Source organism: Poromitra crassiceps (assembly GCF_964638095.1).
Source record: "Poromitra crassiceps genome assembly, chromosome: 18".
NCBI lineage: Eukaryota > Metazoa > Chordata > Actinopteri > Beryciformes > Melamphaidae > Poromitra > Poromitra crassiceps.
The window spans coordinates 6,800,502-6,819,168 of record NC_139636.1 but is presented as its reverse complement, the minus strand read 5'-3'; the positions used below and the strand labels follow the sequence as shown (position 1 = coordinate 6,819,168).

Below are 18,667 nucleotides of genomic sequence, written 5' to 3'. Positions count from 1 at the left end.
CAGAACGAAAAGTGTGTTATCAGGTTACAGAGTCAATTGATGCAGCGGCAGACTTTCACATGCTTTATTTAATCCAGTAAGAGAGTATATAGTAGACCCGAAGCATACAGAATTTAACACTTTAAAACATGATTGTAACTTGTAAATATTACACACATCACTCTTCTAGTCACATGACACATTCCATCAACTAACAGCAACGTTCTTTATGTTATTTGCATCTGGTTGTACATTCAGATATATAAGACCTGACAAATAGCTCACAGTGGTTCAGTCTATAGTGGTCAAGCTGATAGTTTATATTCTATTGATGATGCCAAGGGGTGTTTCAGTTTTTTTTTCTTCTGTATAAGTCAATTGTGCAACAATGTTGTACAGTATAAACACCCACACAAAAACATAGGCTCCCTATATTACACACATTTGAATAACTTGTAGGCCTATGTTATGTTTTGACACAGATAAAATAAGTTAGTATTACAAAAATATATTAAAAAAATACAATATGGAATGTGTGTAAATCTTTCTTATTATTATCCAAGAGTCTATTTTAAAATATGTGCTAATCCCAATATGCATTATTTATGAATGTATTTACTAATATTTCAAATCAACTGTACGTGCTCATCCCAGGACATTATTATACATTGATGTACTTGAAGCAGCTTGCCAGGATATACAGTATTATTCACAATTATTCAGCATATTTTGAAATATAAATCAGAATCTAGCGTATAGGTTCTTATATGGCAACATAGATAGAAAGGTAGTTACATATTTGCAGTCAACAGTTGTTAGTTTAGTTAGAAATGTTGCAGCATCGCGATGCACACACCGGACCGAATCCCTCTCTCAGTGGCTCTGGTGGTGCATATATGGTGTTGCCGTGGTTAGATGCTGCTCTTCTCTCCAGGGAGGATGTTACTGCTGTCCAGCTTGCTGATGATGTCCTGCACCCAGCTGTCTGAAGGTCTGGCACACAGCTGTTTACCAGCCACGATCTCCAGCCTGGAGGGGAGGAGCAAAGAGACTGTTAGATGGGCTCAACATTTCAGAGGGAGTATAGGCCCCATGATGGTGACGATGGTGACTGGGATTGATGTTGTTGGTGATGATGAATGATGATACAATATGATTATGATAAGATACAATGTGTTATAATACGATCCGATACAATGTGTTATAATACGATCCGATCCTGATGTGTTATAATACAATACAATGTTAATACAATATGATACAATGTGTTACTATACAATACATTATAATATGATATGATGTGTTATAATAGAATACGATACAATGTGTCATAATACAATACGATACAATGTGTCATAATACGATCCGATCCGATGTGTTATAATACAATACAATGTTATAATACAATACGATATGTTATCATGCAATACATATGATGTGTTACACGATATGTTACGATACGATATGTGATGATACGATATGTTATGATACGATATGTTATGATACGATATGTTATGATACGATATGTTATAATAATGATAATAATAATAATTAATTGGATTTATATAGCGCCTTTCTAGATACTCAAATCGCTTCACATATCAGGGGAGGGGGGGCTCAACTCATCCACCACTGATGTGTAGCACCCACCTGGGTGGTGCACAGCAGCCAGTTTGCTCCAGAAGGCTCACCACACATCAGCTATCAGGTGGAGAGTTGAGGACTGAATGTGCCAATTAAGTAATGAGGGATGATTAGGTTAGCCTGGGTAAACCCATCCCCCACGTGACCTGCTCTCAGACCTGTTCTCAGTCACTATGTGACTGGGAACTGAGAGAGCAGGTCACGTGGGGGCTGGGTTTACCTCGGCTATGATTAGGTGGCCATGATTGAAGGAAGGCCTGTGTGGGAATTTTAGCCAGGGCACCGGGGTTACACCCCTGATGTTGTGAAGAGTGCAGATGGGATCTTTAACGACCACAGAGACCACAATATGTTATAATACGATACAATACAATACGATATGTTATAATATGATACTTTATAATACGTTCTAATATGTTATAATACAATACGATACGATACGATACGATGTGTTATTATAATACAAATACAAACTTTGCCAGATTTGTCAGAAATTTCTGTCGATATGGATGATGAGATAATGTTGGTGATGATGATGTTGATGAAGGTGATGTTGTTGAAGATTATGCCGGTCTTGTGATTGATGTTAGTGACCATGTACTGTAGATGTTGACGTGTAGATATTGATAATGATTGATGATTATCTGTAGATAATGATAGATGTTGATCTAGATGATGTTGGTAATATTTATACACACCCAGTAACAGCCTATTGTTATACTGTAGTGTAGTGTGCCCTACTTACAGCACGCCAGGGTTGGAGCACTTCTGGCTGGTCCTGAAGTAATCGATCACTTTCGCTTTGGGCTGAACCTTAACAAATTTGAAGCAGCATCTCTTCGGCCCAGGACCACGCATTCCTACCAACAAACACCTGAGAATGAACATCTCAGCAAGATACAACACACATGCATGCACACACACACACACACACACACACACACACACACACACACACACACACACACACACACACACACACACACACACACACACACACACCACACACACACACCACACACACACACACACACACACACACACACACACACACACACACACACACACACACACACACACACACACACACACACACACACACACACACACACACACACACACACACACACACACACACACACACACTCACACACTGAGTTTTAGGTGTTGGGCTCTTACCTTGGCTCAGGGTGATGACAGCCAGCAGCAGCACGAACACAGACAGAGCGAGACGAGGAGCAGCCATGCTGGAGAGAGTGTGTGTTCTTTGTGGTCAGTACAGCCTGATAGAAGTGACTGGGAAGCTGTCACTGCTGTTGTGATGTGTGGCTCTCTGCTCCGTTACACCTGTTCCCTTTATACAGTACAGGCAGCAGGGGAAGAACCGCGTTGGACTCTCGGGACATTACGTAGCCCAGTCCCTCCGTGGGGGGGTTACCGAGAGTGGGAGTTCCACGTTTGCATCTGTATTTCACTTCCCAAAACAAACATAACACCAAGCTCTCTGATGAAGAGGAAGTAGACTATGTGCTCTCCCTGTGAAATCTGTTGTTTGTTCTATGGTATATGCCATGTGACTGTTTGGGAGTGTGCCTAACTTTCCATCCTCCTGTTTCACACAACTTTCAGTGACATCATTGATGTTTTTTTTCTTTATTAGTTAGCCTGGCCTAGCCAGTGACTCATAGGAATAGACTACGTGACAACCAGGAAAGACTGGTGACTACTGGAGAGTCAGTTGACAGCCGGAACAGGGACGGCACCCGGGTAGCAGTATGGGTTAGCTCCCCAGCCTGCGTCTTCCGTGAGGAAGAAGCCCAACAACCCACGAGAGGCCTTTTAGGAGGGCCATTCAAGCCGCAAGTGGAGACTGCAGTGCCACCAAGTACTGGTACTGCATGGTGTCCACTAAGATACCATCACCTCGGAATGAGATGTTTGGAGCGGGGGAGTCTGGTGCAGCGCACAGTTCGTAGACCTGGTGAGACGAGGGAGGAACCCGGCCGGATGGCAACCCACAGAGCCTGGTCCCTCTACGTACCAGAGCCCTCTCCCTCCCCCGGTCCCGGCAGAGTAGTTCCGGAGCAACGGATTGAGTGGCCCTGACCGCGTGACCACCTTCGACCCTCCCTATAGGGCTGACCGTGGGTAGCTACTGGGACGTAAGTTGGGGCTTGGCCAGCCCCGGCTGGGTCACCTGGGTGAGGGTGTATGATGTTGCGAGACCCGAAACATCCTATGACCCCAGGGTACATCACTGAGGATACGTCCCAGTTATGCATCCATGCAATGTTTTTTTTCTTTACATATTTCTACAAATTGCCTAATTGAGTGAGTAAGCGAGTGTCTTTTAGAAAGAAGTAGCGTTCCACGGAAGCTCGGTTTAATGAAGTACTGTGGTTGACCAGCAATACCAGTTGATGGTCAAACCCACAATAGGACAAAACAGGCCAGTAAACCCACATAATACAATGTAAACTAATGAGTGAGCGCTTTACAATCAATATACCGTAATACAGTATGAGACAGACAGGCACAAATATGTGAATCTAAAATGTTGTCGTAATTAATATAAAAGAGGCAACAACGTTTATTCCCCCTCACCAAAAACTAAAACTGACACTGTCTTGTTCCTTGAATGAAACCCCAACGTGACCTTTTGGTGGGGAAGAAATGGAGAAGTAGGCCCTACCTAAACTAAGCAACATTCCTATGTAACCTTGGACCCATATTAGGCCAGCTTTACTCAGGTGAGCTTAATCAGTATAACAAATGGAGCTCTCCATGGTGCTGAACCCGTGTTGACTCATTTGGGCCACCAATTAGCCATCTTTGCCCATTTAGTCTGTCCTAAATCAAAAACCTCAAAACAATGTAACCATCGAAAGACTTAAGACCTTTAAATATTTAGGGATATAAATTGACGACCAGTTCAATTTCAGTGAATGTACTAATGTGAAGGTAAAAAAAACGCAACAATTGCTCTATCTTAGAACGTTTTTACTAGGCTATAATCCAGAGCATCTTATCTTCCTTTTGGTCTGATTTGTGTACTTGGTAACATGCGCAACCAGTGGTGTAGTCTACGTGATACGCAGGTATGCTGTATATACCCACTAAGAAAGCTCCAGGATTTCCAAATACCCACTTAAAAATGTCTAAGGAGGATACATCGTTTTTTGACAGAACTTTCACTTCTGTGATTTTGTTTTGCAAATACCGAACAATATTGATGGACCTAACCCCGCTTCTAACCCTAACCCCAACCCCAACAAATCATGACCTTTTAAATGGGTTTCTAGTAGGTTTAACTGGGTAAATGGTCTAGGTGCGCTCTCTAGGGGGGTCCCCAGATGGAGTCCATAGCTGGATCCCTACAGTACATCGGCCTCACAAGGTTCCTCCTCAGCCAAGTCACTGAGTAACTGAAATAGGTATAGTGTTCTGGACGCTGAGCTGTGGCAATCCATGTGATGTGGCAATCCATGTGGTGGAAAGGTTTTCTTGCGTGCACTGGGGGTGAGGGGGTGCCGCTGTGTCCCGGCCTGGCCATCTCTCCCACGCCTTATGTGTGTGGGGGCGGCGGCCGGGGTGGGGGGCATCGGTGCTCACCATCACTGGTCGAGGGCTGCCGGTAGGTTAGAATAGCTTAGGTAGGCGATAGATTAGCTACAGCCTAACTATAGGCTGTAGACCTGTTATAGTGTTCAGGCTAAGATTCAGACTAGAGCAGAATAGGACAGGCCAGACTAGGCTGTAGATTAACTAGATCCCCTGTGTCCTAGTTAGTTCTGGTTAATGTCTAGAGTAGTCAGTTTGTCTGATCTTCTCCCTTCCCTCTCTTTCTCTTTCCCCCTTCCCCTGCTCCTTCCCCACTTCCCCTTCCTGTTCTCTCCTCTCCCACATTTCCCATTCCCTCCCCACCTCCTCTCTTTCCATGCTCTCTCCTCCCCAACATCCCACCGCTCTCCCCCCTCCCTTCTCCTGCTCTCTCCTCTTTCTCCCCTCCCCTGCTCCTTCCCCTCCTCCTCTCCTCCCCAATTTTCCCCATTCCATGCCACTTCCTGCTCTCTCCTCTCTCACATTCCCCCTGCTCTCCATCCCCTGCACCCTCCCACCTCTCCTTCTCTGTTCTCTCCTCCCCCACATTTCCCATTCTCTCCCCACCTCCTCCCTCTCCCTGCTCTCTCCTCCCCCACATCCCCCTGCTCTCCCTCCCTCCTCCCCTCTCCTGCTCTCTCCTCTTTCCCCCTTCCCCCATTATTCTAAAGCATAGTACCCATTCTACTCCAAAGCATGGCACCCATTCTATCCCCTCTCACTATCACGCCACTATTTTAAAGCATGGCACCCATTCTACCCTAAAGCGAGGCACCCATAAGCTCTATGAACATGTGTTTATTTGGCAAAGGGATTCACTACTAAAGGCTTGCAGCAAATTAAGTTAAGCATAGTTTGGTTGCAAAGAAATCGACATATGTCTGTTTGTAAAATGTGTGTCTATATTTCTCTATCATATATGATTGTTCGATGTGTTATTATTATTACTACTGTAATTTGTTACTGTTGTGTCAGTTAGCCCTCCTTTCCCTGTTCTCTCCATATTGTCTCTCATACTCCCCCTGCTCTCCCTCCCCACCGCCTCCCGTTCCCGAACCCCCCCCCCTCCACTTTTCTAAAGCATGGCATCCACTCCATTTTAAAGCATGGCACCCATTCTCTTTCTTTCCCCCTTCCCCTGCTACTTTCCCCACCTCTCCTTCTCCGTTCTCTCCTCCCCCACATTTCCCATTCTCTTCCCACCTCCTCCCTCTCCCTGCTCTCTTCTCCCCCACATCCCCCTGCTCTCCCTCCCCCTCCCCTCTCCTGCTCTCTCCTCTTTCCCCCTTCCCCTGCTCCTTCCCCACCTCCTATACCCCAATTCCATTTCCAGCCCCTCACAAATAATCTTGTTTTAGAAGCTCGACAATCAATTGACACCAGGAAATCAACAGGAGAGGATAATCTAGCCCCCTTTTTCCTTAAATTGGCTGCACCCTTGATCTCAGAACAGGTAACACATATTTTTAATCTTTCTCTGTTAACAGGTACAGTCCCTATAGCCTGGAAAACAGCCCATGTAACCCCCTTGCATAAAGGAGGAGATAAAAGTGACCTAAATAATTATCGACCAATATCCAAACTGTCCTGTCTATCAAAAATCCTGGAACCTTTCTAAATACTCCATATTGACCCCACATCAATCAGGCTTTAGAGAAAACCATAGCACAATCTCTGCCACCACTTTAGTCATAAATTACATTGTATCTGCCCTTGACAAGCAAAAACATTGTGCTGCCCTGTTTGTAGATCTTTCAAAGGCATTTGATACGGTTGACCATTCCCTTCTATTAAAAAGATTGTGTGATATTGGCCTTGATGCAAATGCTTGTAGTTGGTTTAAAAACTATTTGTCTGAGAGGCAACAATGTGTATAAACAGGAACTGCTCAGTCAGAGTTTCTGTCCATTACTAAAGGTGTCCCTCAAGGTTCAATCCTGGGCCCTGTCTTATTTACTGTTTATATTAATAATATTGTTTCTTCACTTAGTGGTTGTCAGTGTCATCTCTACGTGGATGACACTATTATCTATTGTGTTGCGGATTCTGTGAAATTGGCCACTGAGAATCTGCAAATCACCTTTAGTGCCTTGCAGGATGCCCTTATAAATCTTAAATTGGTGCTTAATGCTAGTAAGACCAAATTTATGCTGTTCTCTCGGGCCAAAGACATTGTTTATAACAACTTGCATATATCTACTGTAGATGGATCTAATATTGAGAGAGTCCCAGAATATAAATATCTTGGTATCTGGCTGGATGAACACAACTTAATTTTAAATATCATGTGGACACTCTTGCCAGTAAACTGAGGCAAAAAATTCTATTCTTAAGCCCCTAGACTCTGTATATCACTCAGCCATTAGATTTATCACCGGTGATAAATATGATCCTCATCACTGTGTTTTATATAATAGCGTTGGCTGGTGTTCGTAGCACAAAGGCGAAAATTGCACTGGCATTTGTTTTATATAAAGCCTTAATTGGAGACTGCCCAAATTACCTCACTTCGTTACTGAAGTGGAAATCTGGCTACTATAACACACGTGCCACCAACTGGCTCACTCTTATGATACCAACAGTTCATACGGAACTTGGAAAAACTGCTTTTAACTACTGTGCACCTCATACATGGAACACCATTCAACAAACACTAAAACTCGATACCCTGGTATCTTTCGGTCAGCTTAAATCTCTGATCACCAACCATTCCACCACCATAACCTGCACTTGTTTTGGTTGACCGTACACACTTTATATGTTTACCATTTATTATGTTTGCATTTTGTACATTTACTGTATTTATTATGTATGTATTTTTTTGGGGGGCTATTGTGTAATACTCGACATCATTGCAAATGAGGCTTGTCCTCAATTAATTTTCGAGTTTAAATAAAGATTGAATGAATGAATGAATGAATGAATACTCTCCAACATTTCCCATTCCCTCCCTACCCCATCACTCTCTCACATTCCCCCTGCCAGCTCCCTTCTCCTGCTCTCTCCTCTGCTCTCTCCTATATTTTCTATATTTCTCTATCAATTGTTCAATGTGTTATCTTTATTCTGTAATTTGCTACTGTTGTGTCAGCTAGAATTAGCTAGACATATTTTCTGTGAAGCCCTCTGGGACATGCTTGTGAATTAGGGCTATACAAATAAACTTGACTTGACTTGACTTGACTCTAGTGGCAGAACGAAAAGTGTGTTATCAGGTTACAGTCAATTGATGCAGCGGTAGACTTTCACATGCTTTATTTAATCCAGTAAGTATAGACCCGAAGCATACAGAATTTAACACTTTAAAACATGATTGTAATTCGTAGATATTACACACATCACTCTTCTAGTCACATGACACATTCCATCAACTAACAGCAACATTCGTTATGTTATTTGCATCTGGTTGTACATTCAGATATATAAGACCTGACAAATAGCTCACAGTGGTTCAGTCTATAGTGGTCAAGCTGATAGCTTATATTCTATTGATGATGCCAAGGGGTGTTTCAGTTTTTTTCTGTATAAGTCAATTGTGCAACAATGTTGTACAGTATAAACACCCACACAAAAACATAGGCTCCCTATATTACACACATTTGAATAACTTGTAGGCCTATGTTATGTTTTGACACAGATAAAATAAGTTAGTATTACAAAAATATATAAAAAAAAATACAATATGGAATGTGTGTAAATCTTTCTTATTATTATCCAAGAGTCTATTTTAAAATATGTGCTTATCCCAATATGCATTATTTATGAATGTATTTACTAATATTTCAAATCAACTGTACGTGCTCATCCCAGGACATTATTATACATTGATATATGTACTTGAAGCAGCTTGCCAGGATATACAGTATTATTCACAATTATTCAGCATATTTTGAAATATAAATCAGAATCTAGCGTATAGGTTCTTATATGGCAACATAGTCAGAAAGGTAGTTACATATTTGCAGTCAACAGTTGTTAGTTTAGTTAGATATGTTGCAGCATCGCGATGCACACACCGGACCGAATCCCTCTCTTAGTGGCTCTAGTGGTGCATATATATGGTGTTGCCGTGGTTAGATGCCGCTCTTCTCTCCAGGGAGGATGTTGTCCAGCTTGCTGATGATGTCCTGCACCCAGCTGTCTGAAGGTCTGGCACACAGCCGTTTACCAGACCGCATCTCCAGCCTGGAGGGGAGGAGCAAACAGACAGTTAGACAGGCTCAACATTTCAGAGGGAGTATAGGCACCATGATGGTGACGATGGTGACTGGGATTGATGTTGTTGGTGATGATGATATATGATTATGATAAGATACAATGTGTTATAATACAATATGATACAATGTGTTATAATACAATACGATACAATGTGTTATAATACAATACGATACAATGTGTTATAATACGATCCGATCCGTTGTGTTATAATACAATACAATGTTATAATACAATACGATATGTTATCATGCAATACATATGATGTGTTACACGATATGTTACGATACGATATGTTATAATAATGATAATAATAATAATTAGGGCTACAGACTCGTTTGACGTTTTTAAATCAAAACTCAAAACCCACTTATTTATTTTAGCTTTCCCCTAGGGTCCTCCCTCTCCATTTACACGTTTTATATTTTTATGTTTTTATCCTTTTATCTTTTTATTCTTTTAGTAGCTATTCCTTTATATTTATTTTTTATATCTTTTTCCCTGTTTGATTGCTTGATTGTTTTTGTTTTTATCGTGTTTTTTTATCATGCATCTGTAAAGCACCTTGTGAAATCCTTGGATTTTAAAGCGTGCTATATAAATTGAATTTATTATTATTATTATTATTATTAATTAATTGGATTTATATAGCGCCTTTCTAGATACTCAAAGCGCTTCACATATCAGGGGAGGGGAGCTCAACTCATCCACCACTGATGTGTAGCACCCACCTGGGTGATGCACAGCAGCCAGTTTGCTCCAGAAGGCTCACCACACATCAGCATCACGGTGGAGAGTTGAGGACTGAATGTGCCAATTAAGTAATGAGGGATGATTAGGTGGCCATGATGGAAGGCCTGTGTGTGAATTTAGCTAGGGCACCGGGGTTACACCCCTAATGTTGTGAAGAGTGCCGATGAGACCACATCAACAATGACCACAGAGACCACAATATGTTATAATACGATACAATACAATACGATATGTTATAATATGATACGATACGATATGATATAATATGATACGATATGTTATATAATACAATACGATACGATACGATACGATATGATGTGTTATAATACAATACGGTATGCTACGATGTAATGTGTTATACAATATGTTATGATATGATGTGTTATAATACGATACTTTATAATACATTACAGTATGTTATAATACAATACGATACGATGTGTTATTATAATACAATATAGATTTGTCAGAAATTTCTGTCGATATGGATGATGAGATAATGTTGGTGATGATGATGATGATGAAGATGCTGTTGTTGAAGATTATGCCGGCGTTGTGATTGATGTTAGTGACCATGTACTGTAGATGTTGACGTGTAGATATTGATAATGATTGATGATTATCTGTAGATAATGATAGATGTTGATCTAGATGATGTTGGTAATAATTATACACACCCAGTAACAGCCTATTGTTATACTGTAGTGTAGTGTGCCCTACTTACAGCACGCCAGGGTTGGAGCACTTCTGGCTGGTCCTGAAGTAATCGATCACTCTCGCTGTGGGCTGAACCTTAACGAATTTGAAGCAGCATTTCTTCGGCCCAGGACCACGCATTCCTACCAACAAACACCTGAGAATGAACATCTCAGCAAGATACAACACACATGCATGCACACACACACACACACACACACACACACACACACACACACACACACACACACACACACACACACACACACACACACACACACACACACACACACACACACACAAACACACACACACACACACACACACACACACACACACACACACACACACACACACACACACACACACACACACCAGGGTTCGACTGGTATGGGTTTTTAAAAGGCTACTGATTTTTTATTGAATTGTTTAATTGAAGCTGCTGAGAGCTGATATTTTGTGCCAATATTCAATATCTTTACATTTGAACCATAGTTCTTGTACACAACCAATGTGTGTGGATCTATCCAGCAGGAGAGTTCTAGCTCCCATCGTCTAAATTCTGTTTTTAAGACTCTTACAAATTGTAGAATTATTATGGCAAGCAGCAGCAGCAAGGGAACAAATGACACAAACATTTCAGACCCGTCTTCAGTCCATTTTTGACTGTGATCCAATGATGTTTTTCACGTCAATTGGATCATTTTCATTTTGTCCCAAACTAAAACTCTGAATGAACTAGGAGGGTACTACTCTCACTATCATTCATGCATATTTGTTTGGCATCTGACCAAAAGATGCCATTAGAACTAATTCAGGTTAAGCTCTTATATAGATAACCTGTAATGAGCAATTCCACAATAAATATGTAATCAATCAAATACTGTCATTTCAGAGGTGGATCACACTGACAGGACCAGATCTGACTGGTCTAAAGTGCAGTTTATAGTAGGCTACATGGTAACCACCGACCATGACCACTGACTATCATCACGACGGTGTCCATTGGACATCGATGATAGTCAGTGGTTATAGTCATGTAGCCTACTATAAATTGCCCTATCATCTCTCTCTCTCTCTCTCTCTCTCTCTCTCACACACACACACACACACACACACACACACACACACACACACACACACACACACACACACACACACACACACACACACACACACACACACACACACACACACACACACACACACACTCACACACACTCACACACTGAGTTTTAGGTGTTGGGCTCTTACCTTGGCTCAGGGTGATGACAGCCAGCAGCAGCACGAACACAGACAGAGCGAGACGAGGAGCAGCCATGCTGGAGAGAGTGTGTGTTCTTTGTGGTCAGTACAGCCTGATAGAAGTGACTGGGAAGCTGTTACTGCTGTGGTGATGTGTGGCTCTCTGCTCCGTTACACCTGTTCCCTTTATACAGTACAGGCAGCAGGGGAAGAACCGGTTGGACTCTCGGGACATTACGTAGCCCAGTCCCTCCGTGGGGGGGTTACCGAGAGTGGGAGTTCCACGTTTGCATCTGTATTTCACTTCCCAAAACAAACATAACACCAAGCTCTCTGATGGAAGAGGAAGTAGACTATATATATGTGCTCTCCCTGTGAAATCTGTTGTTTGTTCTATGGTATATGCCATGTGACTGTTTGGGAGTGTGCCTAACTTTCCATCCTCCTGTTTCACACAACTTTCAGTGACACCATTGACATATTTCTACAAATTGCCTAATTGAGTGAGTAAGCGAGTGTCTTTTAGAAAGAAGTAGCGTTCCACGGAAGCTCAGTTTAATGAAGTACTGTGGTTGACCAGCAATACCAGCTGATGGTCAAACCCACAACAGGACAAAACAGGCCAGTAAACCCACATAATACAATGTAAACTAATGAGTGAGTGCTTTACAATCAATATACCGTAATACAGTATGAGACAGACAGGCACAAATATGTGAATCTAAAATGTTGTCGTAATTAATATAAAAGAGGCAACAACGTTTATTCCCCCTCACCAAAAACTAAAACCGACACTGTCTTGTTCCTTGAATAAAACCCCAACTTGACCTTTTGGTGGGGAAGAAATGGAAAAGTAGGCCCTACCTAAACTAAGCAACATTCCTATGTAACCTTGGACCCATATTAGGCCAGCTTTGCTCCTCTACTCAGGTGAGCTCCATCAGTATAACGAATGGAGCTCTCCATGGTGCTGAACCTGTGTTGACTAATTTGGGCCACTAATTAGCCATTTAGTCTGTCCTAATTCAAAAACCTCAAAACAATGTAACCATTGAAAGACTTAAGACCTTTAAATACTTAGGGATATAAATTGACAACCAGTTGAACTTCAGCAAAGGTGCTACTGTGAAGGTAAAAAAACGGCAACAATGAATGTCCCTTTTTCGAAAATGGAAAAGATTTAATGTTGATTGCTCTATCTTAGAACTGTTTTACTAGGCTATACTCCAGAGCATCTTATCCTCCTTTTGGTCTGATTTGTGTGCTTGGTAACACGCGCAACCAGTGGTGTAGTCTACGTGATACACAGGTATGCTGTATATACCCACTAAGAAAGCTCCAGGATTTCCAAATACCCACTTAAAAATGTGTAAGGATACATAGTTTTTTTTGACAGAACTTTCCCTTCAGTGATTTTGTTTTGTAAATACCGGGTAGGGTAACTGCAGCGGAATACATCTCCCCTATTCACACCTCCATTCATAGAGTTCAGCCATGTGCAGAGCGCATGACGTGTGGAACGTGGTGGTCTCTCCCATATAAGAGGGGCTTTGAGTTTGGCCATGACCTTTGACCTAGACCTGACGTCACCTACTTGCTTGCTACTTGCTGCTTGACGGTAATATTCCCCCGGCTCGGCAGTTCAATACTGTGAAGTAGTCATGCAGATCCTAAGCCTTCAAGGGAGGTGCTGGACCAAAAGAAGAGAGCATAAAAGAAAAGTCCCCACACTGTTGCTGGACCAAATGAACAGAGCATAAAAGAAAAGTCCCCACACTGTTGCTGGACCAAATGAAGAGAGCATAAAAGAAACGTCCCCACACTGTTGCTGGACCAAAAGAAGAGAGAAAAGTCCCCACACTGTTGCCCCCGCTAGCTGATGTTCCAGCTACGGCTGCTGCTCTTCTTCAGAAGAAGAGTAGTAGCTTGAAACGTCACATGTTGGGATGTTTAATTAAAGAGCCTGGTGCAGGTTGGAGACCACATTATGTGGGAGGGGTATAATATAGCAATGATGTTTTCTTTATCTATTTTTTTCTTCCTTTTTTTTACCACACATACGTAGCTGCATCTAGAATCATTTTGGTAAAGCAGTTGGCCACTGTTCCTGAAATGAAACTGTACACCTGTGATGTCAGACCCAGTAGAACATCCAGCAACAAGTGATGTCACAGGTGGAGAATGTCCATTTATTTAGAATGACACCTTTTTCTCAATACTTCTGTCCTGGAGGACAGGAACATTTGTTTGTTTTTGTTTTTTGGGGCATGTTCATAATAATCATCAGCCCAAAATATAAATCCATAACAAAATTCAATGTGCACCACCATGGTTCATTTAGAATGCCACCCTTTTCTCCTTGAGGCAGACTGCACAGTGACAAAACCAGTTTGGGAATTCTTAAGGTTTTTTCAGATGTCGCAAAACAGCAATGTTAATGAGCCCTGTGGGATTCCTTAGGCAGACTATGTATTTTGGCAGTGTGCACAAACCTATCTATCTATCTATCTATCTATCTATCTATCTATCTATCTATCTATCTATCTATCTATCTATCTATCTACCGTATCTATCTATCTATCTATCTATCTATCTATCTATCTATCTATCTCTCTATCTATCTATCTATCTATCTCTCTATCTCTCTATCTGTCTATCTGTCTATCTATCTATCTATCTGTCTATCTATCGATCTATCGATCTATCAATCTATCTATCGACCGATCTATCGACCAACTGATCTATCGATCGATCTATAATCCTTTATCAGGAGCGTATTCTTTCTCGGATGATTAAAGCAGTACAGGCGTATTATAATATAAAATTGGCACTCCTTAAAGGCAGAGAAATAGCGAGCAGCAATTGTCTTTTCCATGCATAATGTACCTTAAAAAAGTGATGTCTCTGTGATGGCTATACCTGTATGGGGGGGTATTGTACGCATTACTCATAGCTGCTCTTTAGTTACTGTAAGTTCAGAATTAGTCAGATTCTCAGTTTCTCAGCATAGTTAGTCATACATTCCCTCGCGCCTGACCAGCCATTCATGAAGGCACAATGTAGCAGTATGGACAGCTGTAGTTTATTCGGTACTTTACAACATTTTTGCTTCAGATCTTTCAGCTCACCAGACCTGCGGTACATTTATTTTGTCATATGTTCAATCTTTTTGTTATTGTGATCAACTTTTTATTGACATCATTCATTCAATACAGGTACATGACATTATTGAAATACATTAGCCAGGATGTATGAGCCCTCTTCCCACCCGCCCACTCATATCACCCACCCAATACCCATCAGAACATGTGATGAAAGATGTCAGACAGTCATGAGTTCAATCTTAAAATGTTTTTCTTAATTCTGCCAGTGACAGTGAGGTACTGAAAGTTGCAGTTTCACGTGTTCCATGGTCTAACAAGTGTCCATATCTTGAAACAAGGCAAAATGAGGAACATCACTCCACTAGTATCAAGAAAATCTCCCATGATTCTTTCACTAAGATTTTAAGACTCAATATCTGAAATTAAATATATATGTATAAGTTAAAATGGATGTTTTTGGGGGTGGGGACAGTTAAGGCTGTATCAGTACTCGATACCTTTAAAATATCGACCAAAATAACCCAGTATCAAAACATCTCCAGTCAAACGATACCTGTATTCGATCCTTTTTGTACACAGTTTGAGAAAAAAATTACTATTTGTATGGTTTTGCTCACAGCCAATCACGGCAAGCGTTCTTTGATTTAATGCGATATGTGATTGGGCCACGACCGCAGCAGCTACAACCCGTACAGTCTGTGGCGGTGAAGTCGAGCGGTGCATGTGGCAGTGGCACGGTGTTGGCGGTTTAGCGCAGTGTTTCTCAAAGTGGGGTCCGGGGACCCCCAGGGGTCCTTGAGGAGGTTGCAGGGGGTCCCCAGCAAAAGGGGGATCATTTATTTTCACTATAATTCCATCCATAGCAACACAATGACAGAATGTATGGCTATTTTGGTCATGGGTTTCTTACACTTTCTGTAAAGTGAACATCTAAAAGCAAAAACCGTATCAGATGGGGACAAAGTCTTATCAAACGGGGGTCCGTGGTCTAATTTGTGTCAGTTTAGGGGTCCTTGATGTGAAACAGTAGAACCACTAGTTTAGCGTGCTGAGATGCCATCAAAACATTCAAAAGTATGGCGTCTAAAAAAAGAAGAAGAATGAAGTACTCCTCTATTGGTATCGGTATCACTTTAAGGGTACTGGTACTGGTACTGGTATAGCCAGCCCTATTGGACAGCTTGGTCGCCAGATTAAAGTGTCCACAATCTACGTTTCTGCAATCCACGGATATGTAGAATATCATGTTTCTGAACCAAAAACATGTTGCATACTATCACATTTCTAGATCCGTGTATATCAACATTATACACGTCATAGAGTGAAATGTCATAGAATGCTGAAAGGGAAAAATGATACGCACATCACGTATACAGGTGCAAGGCTATAGCAAAAGAGCTCAGATAAATGAAAAAAGGTAGAGCCTGCACACTTACTCCATGCCGTATAGTTTATTGGGAACAAGAATGGACAACGTTTCGATCCTATTGGATCTTCTTCAGGTCAGAAATGTTTGGTGACTGACACCACCCATATATATAAACTGCCAATCATAGGCTAATAGGCTCTATGGGTGGCTGGTGTGGGTGGTGCAATCAGCACCTCTCAGGGTGAAGCATATCCAAACATAATTGATACAGGTTACTCAACCCAGGGGTCGTATACAAGTGCAGACATGTACACAGGGAACAGAGAAAAAGCAATAGGGACTTGCAACAAATAGCAAGTGCTGAAACAAACAAGTGCAACCTAACACAAGATGCCAAGAGAATAAAATTAGGGGTTGTATACAATACATTGTAATATACAGACCATAGTAAAAATGATTCCACACATATAAAAAACATATTTAATCAATTGGAAAAGTTTTAAATTTGAAATTTGAAAGGAGCACAAAACTCCCTAGTATGTAAATAACACAAAAGGAAGCAAAGACATATTAGGAAAAAGTATTATAAGACCATTAGAAAGGGGTATTCATCACCCTTGATTGGATTGTTTGGGCTACATTTATAATTACAAAAAACATGTTTTTAGAGGAAGTGTTTAATGTCATACTCCTGATTCAGGCCTCTGGGTGTAAGAGTCTGGAGAGTAATTATATGGAAACTCTCTCTTCTGAGTAGGAGGGCATTCATATCACCTCCTCTTCTTGGAGTTTTTACTTGTTCTATCCCAATGTATTTCAGGGAGGACACTGGATGGTTTGCCTCACTAAAATGGACTGCCAACGGATTACGTGGGTCCTGATTACGGATACAACTCCTATGTTCTGTAATTCTGGTTCTAAGGGCCCTCTGTGTTTTCCCCACGTACATGTAGGCCAGGCCACACATGGACATTTGATGAAATAAATCACATTTTTAGTTGAGCAACTTATCATGCCCTTTATTTTCATAGTTTTGCCTGTTATCGGGTGGGTATATGTGGTGCATTTGTATGTAAAATTGCACTGTGTACAAGACCCACACCGACCCACATGTCATAGAAGGCTGACATTTTATTCTGCCGATTGAGTTGTGTGTGGAATAGGATGCCTGCTGTTTAGATCAAATGCTATGATTTAGAGGACTATCAACTTGATAAAATGATCTGAAATTACCCCACTTAAACGAAACAAAGACCTTTTATATGTTTTAGTCTCATGATCCTCATAAAGGTCATAGTTATCTGTATAAAGTGGACTGGGCTGTCCCCTCATAGACCAGTCATTTTGGTCATCTTTGACAGAAACTACCAATATGTAAATGTAGTTGACTACTGACGTCTGATTTGTCCCCCTGTCAAAAGCAGAAGGACATGCTGAACCTAACGCTTCTTTCACTTCTTCATTATTTGCCCTTCAAGAAAAACAAGACATTTGGTGTGAGCTGAATATTGTGTTCTACAATGTCGACAAACCTTTGAACTTTGAGTGCCAATTAGTAGCCTTATGCATTGCTATCTGATTACAGTTCATGTTGGACAAAAAGAGGAAATGGATTGACACAAGTGAGAAATACACAAAGACATACACGCGTACACACACACACACACACACACGCACGCACGCACACACACACACGCACGCACGCACACACACACACACACACACACACACACACACACACGCACGCACGCACGCACGCACGCACAAATAAAATGGGTTAAAACTTTCTTTCACCATTTGTATGTTTTATTTCTGGTCAGAATGAAATATGAAATATATGGCCTCTCGATTCTAAATATAGCTGAATCGCTTGGTTTGACCAAGTAAAAATATTTTCATGAGCATTTTACAAAATGTAGATGGGAAAATGGAATGGCAGATGAAATCCCTTGGCTTGTATGCTGAACGTGGAAGAGGACGTGACTTTGCACTCTATTAAATAAAATTGGTTATTTCCACAGACAGCTTAGTAGAGACCGGCCTCTCATACAATGGCACTTGA

The 18,667-nt window shown here is 41.4% G+C and overlaps 2 protein-coding genes across 2 annotated transcripts; both read right to left on the bottom strand.

Moving 5' to 3' along the window:
* Positions 1–88: 88 nt before the first annotated feature.
* Positions 89–2,964, bottom strand: LOC310793272 (C-C motif chemokine 3-like). Its single transcript, XM_083655063.1, has 3 exons — positions 2,803–2,964; positions 2,369–2,483; positions 89–1,008 (listed from the first exon to the last, which is right to left on the bottom strand). Exons 1-3 carry the CDS (start codon positions 2,867–2,869, stop codon positions 891–893), a joined length of 300 nt encoding a protein of 99 aa, XP_083511189.1. The 5' UTR covers positions 2,870–2,964; the 3' UTR covers positions 89–890.
* Positions 2,965–8,480: 5,516 nt separating this feature from the next.
* LOC310793120 (C-C motif chemokine 3-like) lies at positions 8,481–12,272 on the bottom strand. The gene is made up of 3 exons (XM_083654871.1): positions 12,142–12,272; positions 10,916–11,030; positions 8,481–9,408 (listed from the first exon to the last, which is right to left on the bottom strand). The coding sequence occupies exons 1-3, from the start codon at positions 12,206–12,208 to the stop codon at positions 9,297–9,299; spliced, it is 294 nt and encodes a 97-aa protein (XP_083510997.1). The 5' UTR covers positions 12,209–12,272; the 3' UTR covers positions 8,481–9,296.
* Between the last annotated feature and the right edge of the window lie 6,395 nt (positions 12,273–18,667).

What these genes read in the sequence shown, in the direction of transcription:
- LOC310793272 (XM_083655063.1), bottom strand. Translation starts at nt 2,869, where the DNA reads ATGGCTGCTCCTCGTCTCGCTCTGTCTGTGTTCGTGCTGCTGCTGGCT. An exon ending in TGTCATCACCCTGAGCCAAG is followed by an intron (nt 2,484 to 2,802) that starts GTAAGAGCCCAA and finishes GTTTGTTGGTAG; the next exon opens with GAATGCGTGGTCCTGGGCCG. An exon ending in TGCTCCAACCCTGGCGTGCT is followed by an intron (nt 1,009 to 2,368) that starts GTAAGTAGGGCA and finishes CCTCCCCTCCAG; the next exon opens with GCTGGAGATCGTGGCTGGTA.
- LOC310793120 (XM_083654871.1), bottom strand. Translation starts at nt 12,208, where the DNA reads ATGGCTGCTCCTCGTCTCGCTCTGTCTGTGTTCGTGCTGCTGCTGGCT. An exon ending in TGTCATCACCCTGAGCCAAG is followed by an intron (nt 11,031 to 12,141) that starts GTAAGAGCCCAA and finishes GTTTGTTGGTAG; the next exon opens with GAATGCGTGGTCCTGGGCCG. An exon ending in TGCTCCAACCCTGGCGTGCT is followed by an intron (nt 9,409 to 10,915) that starts GTAAGTAGGGCA and finishes CCTCCCCTCCAG; the next exon opens with GCTGGAGATGCGGTCTGGTA.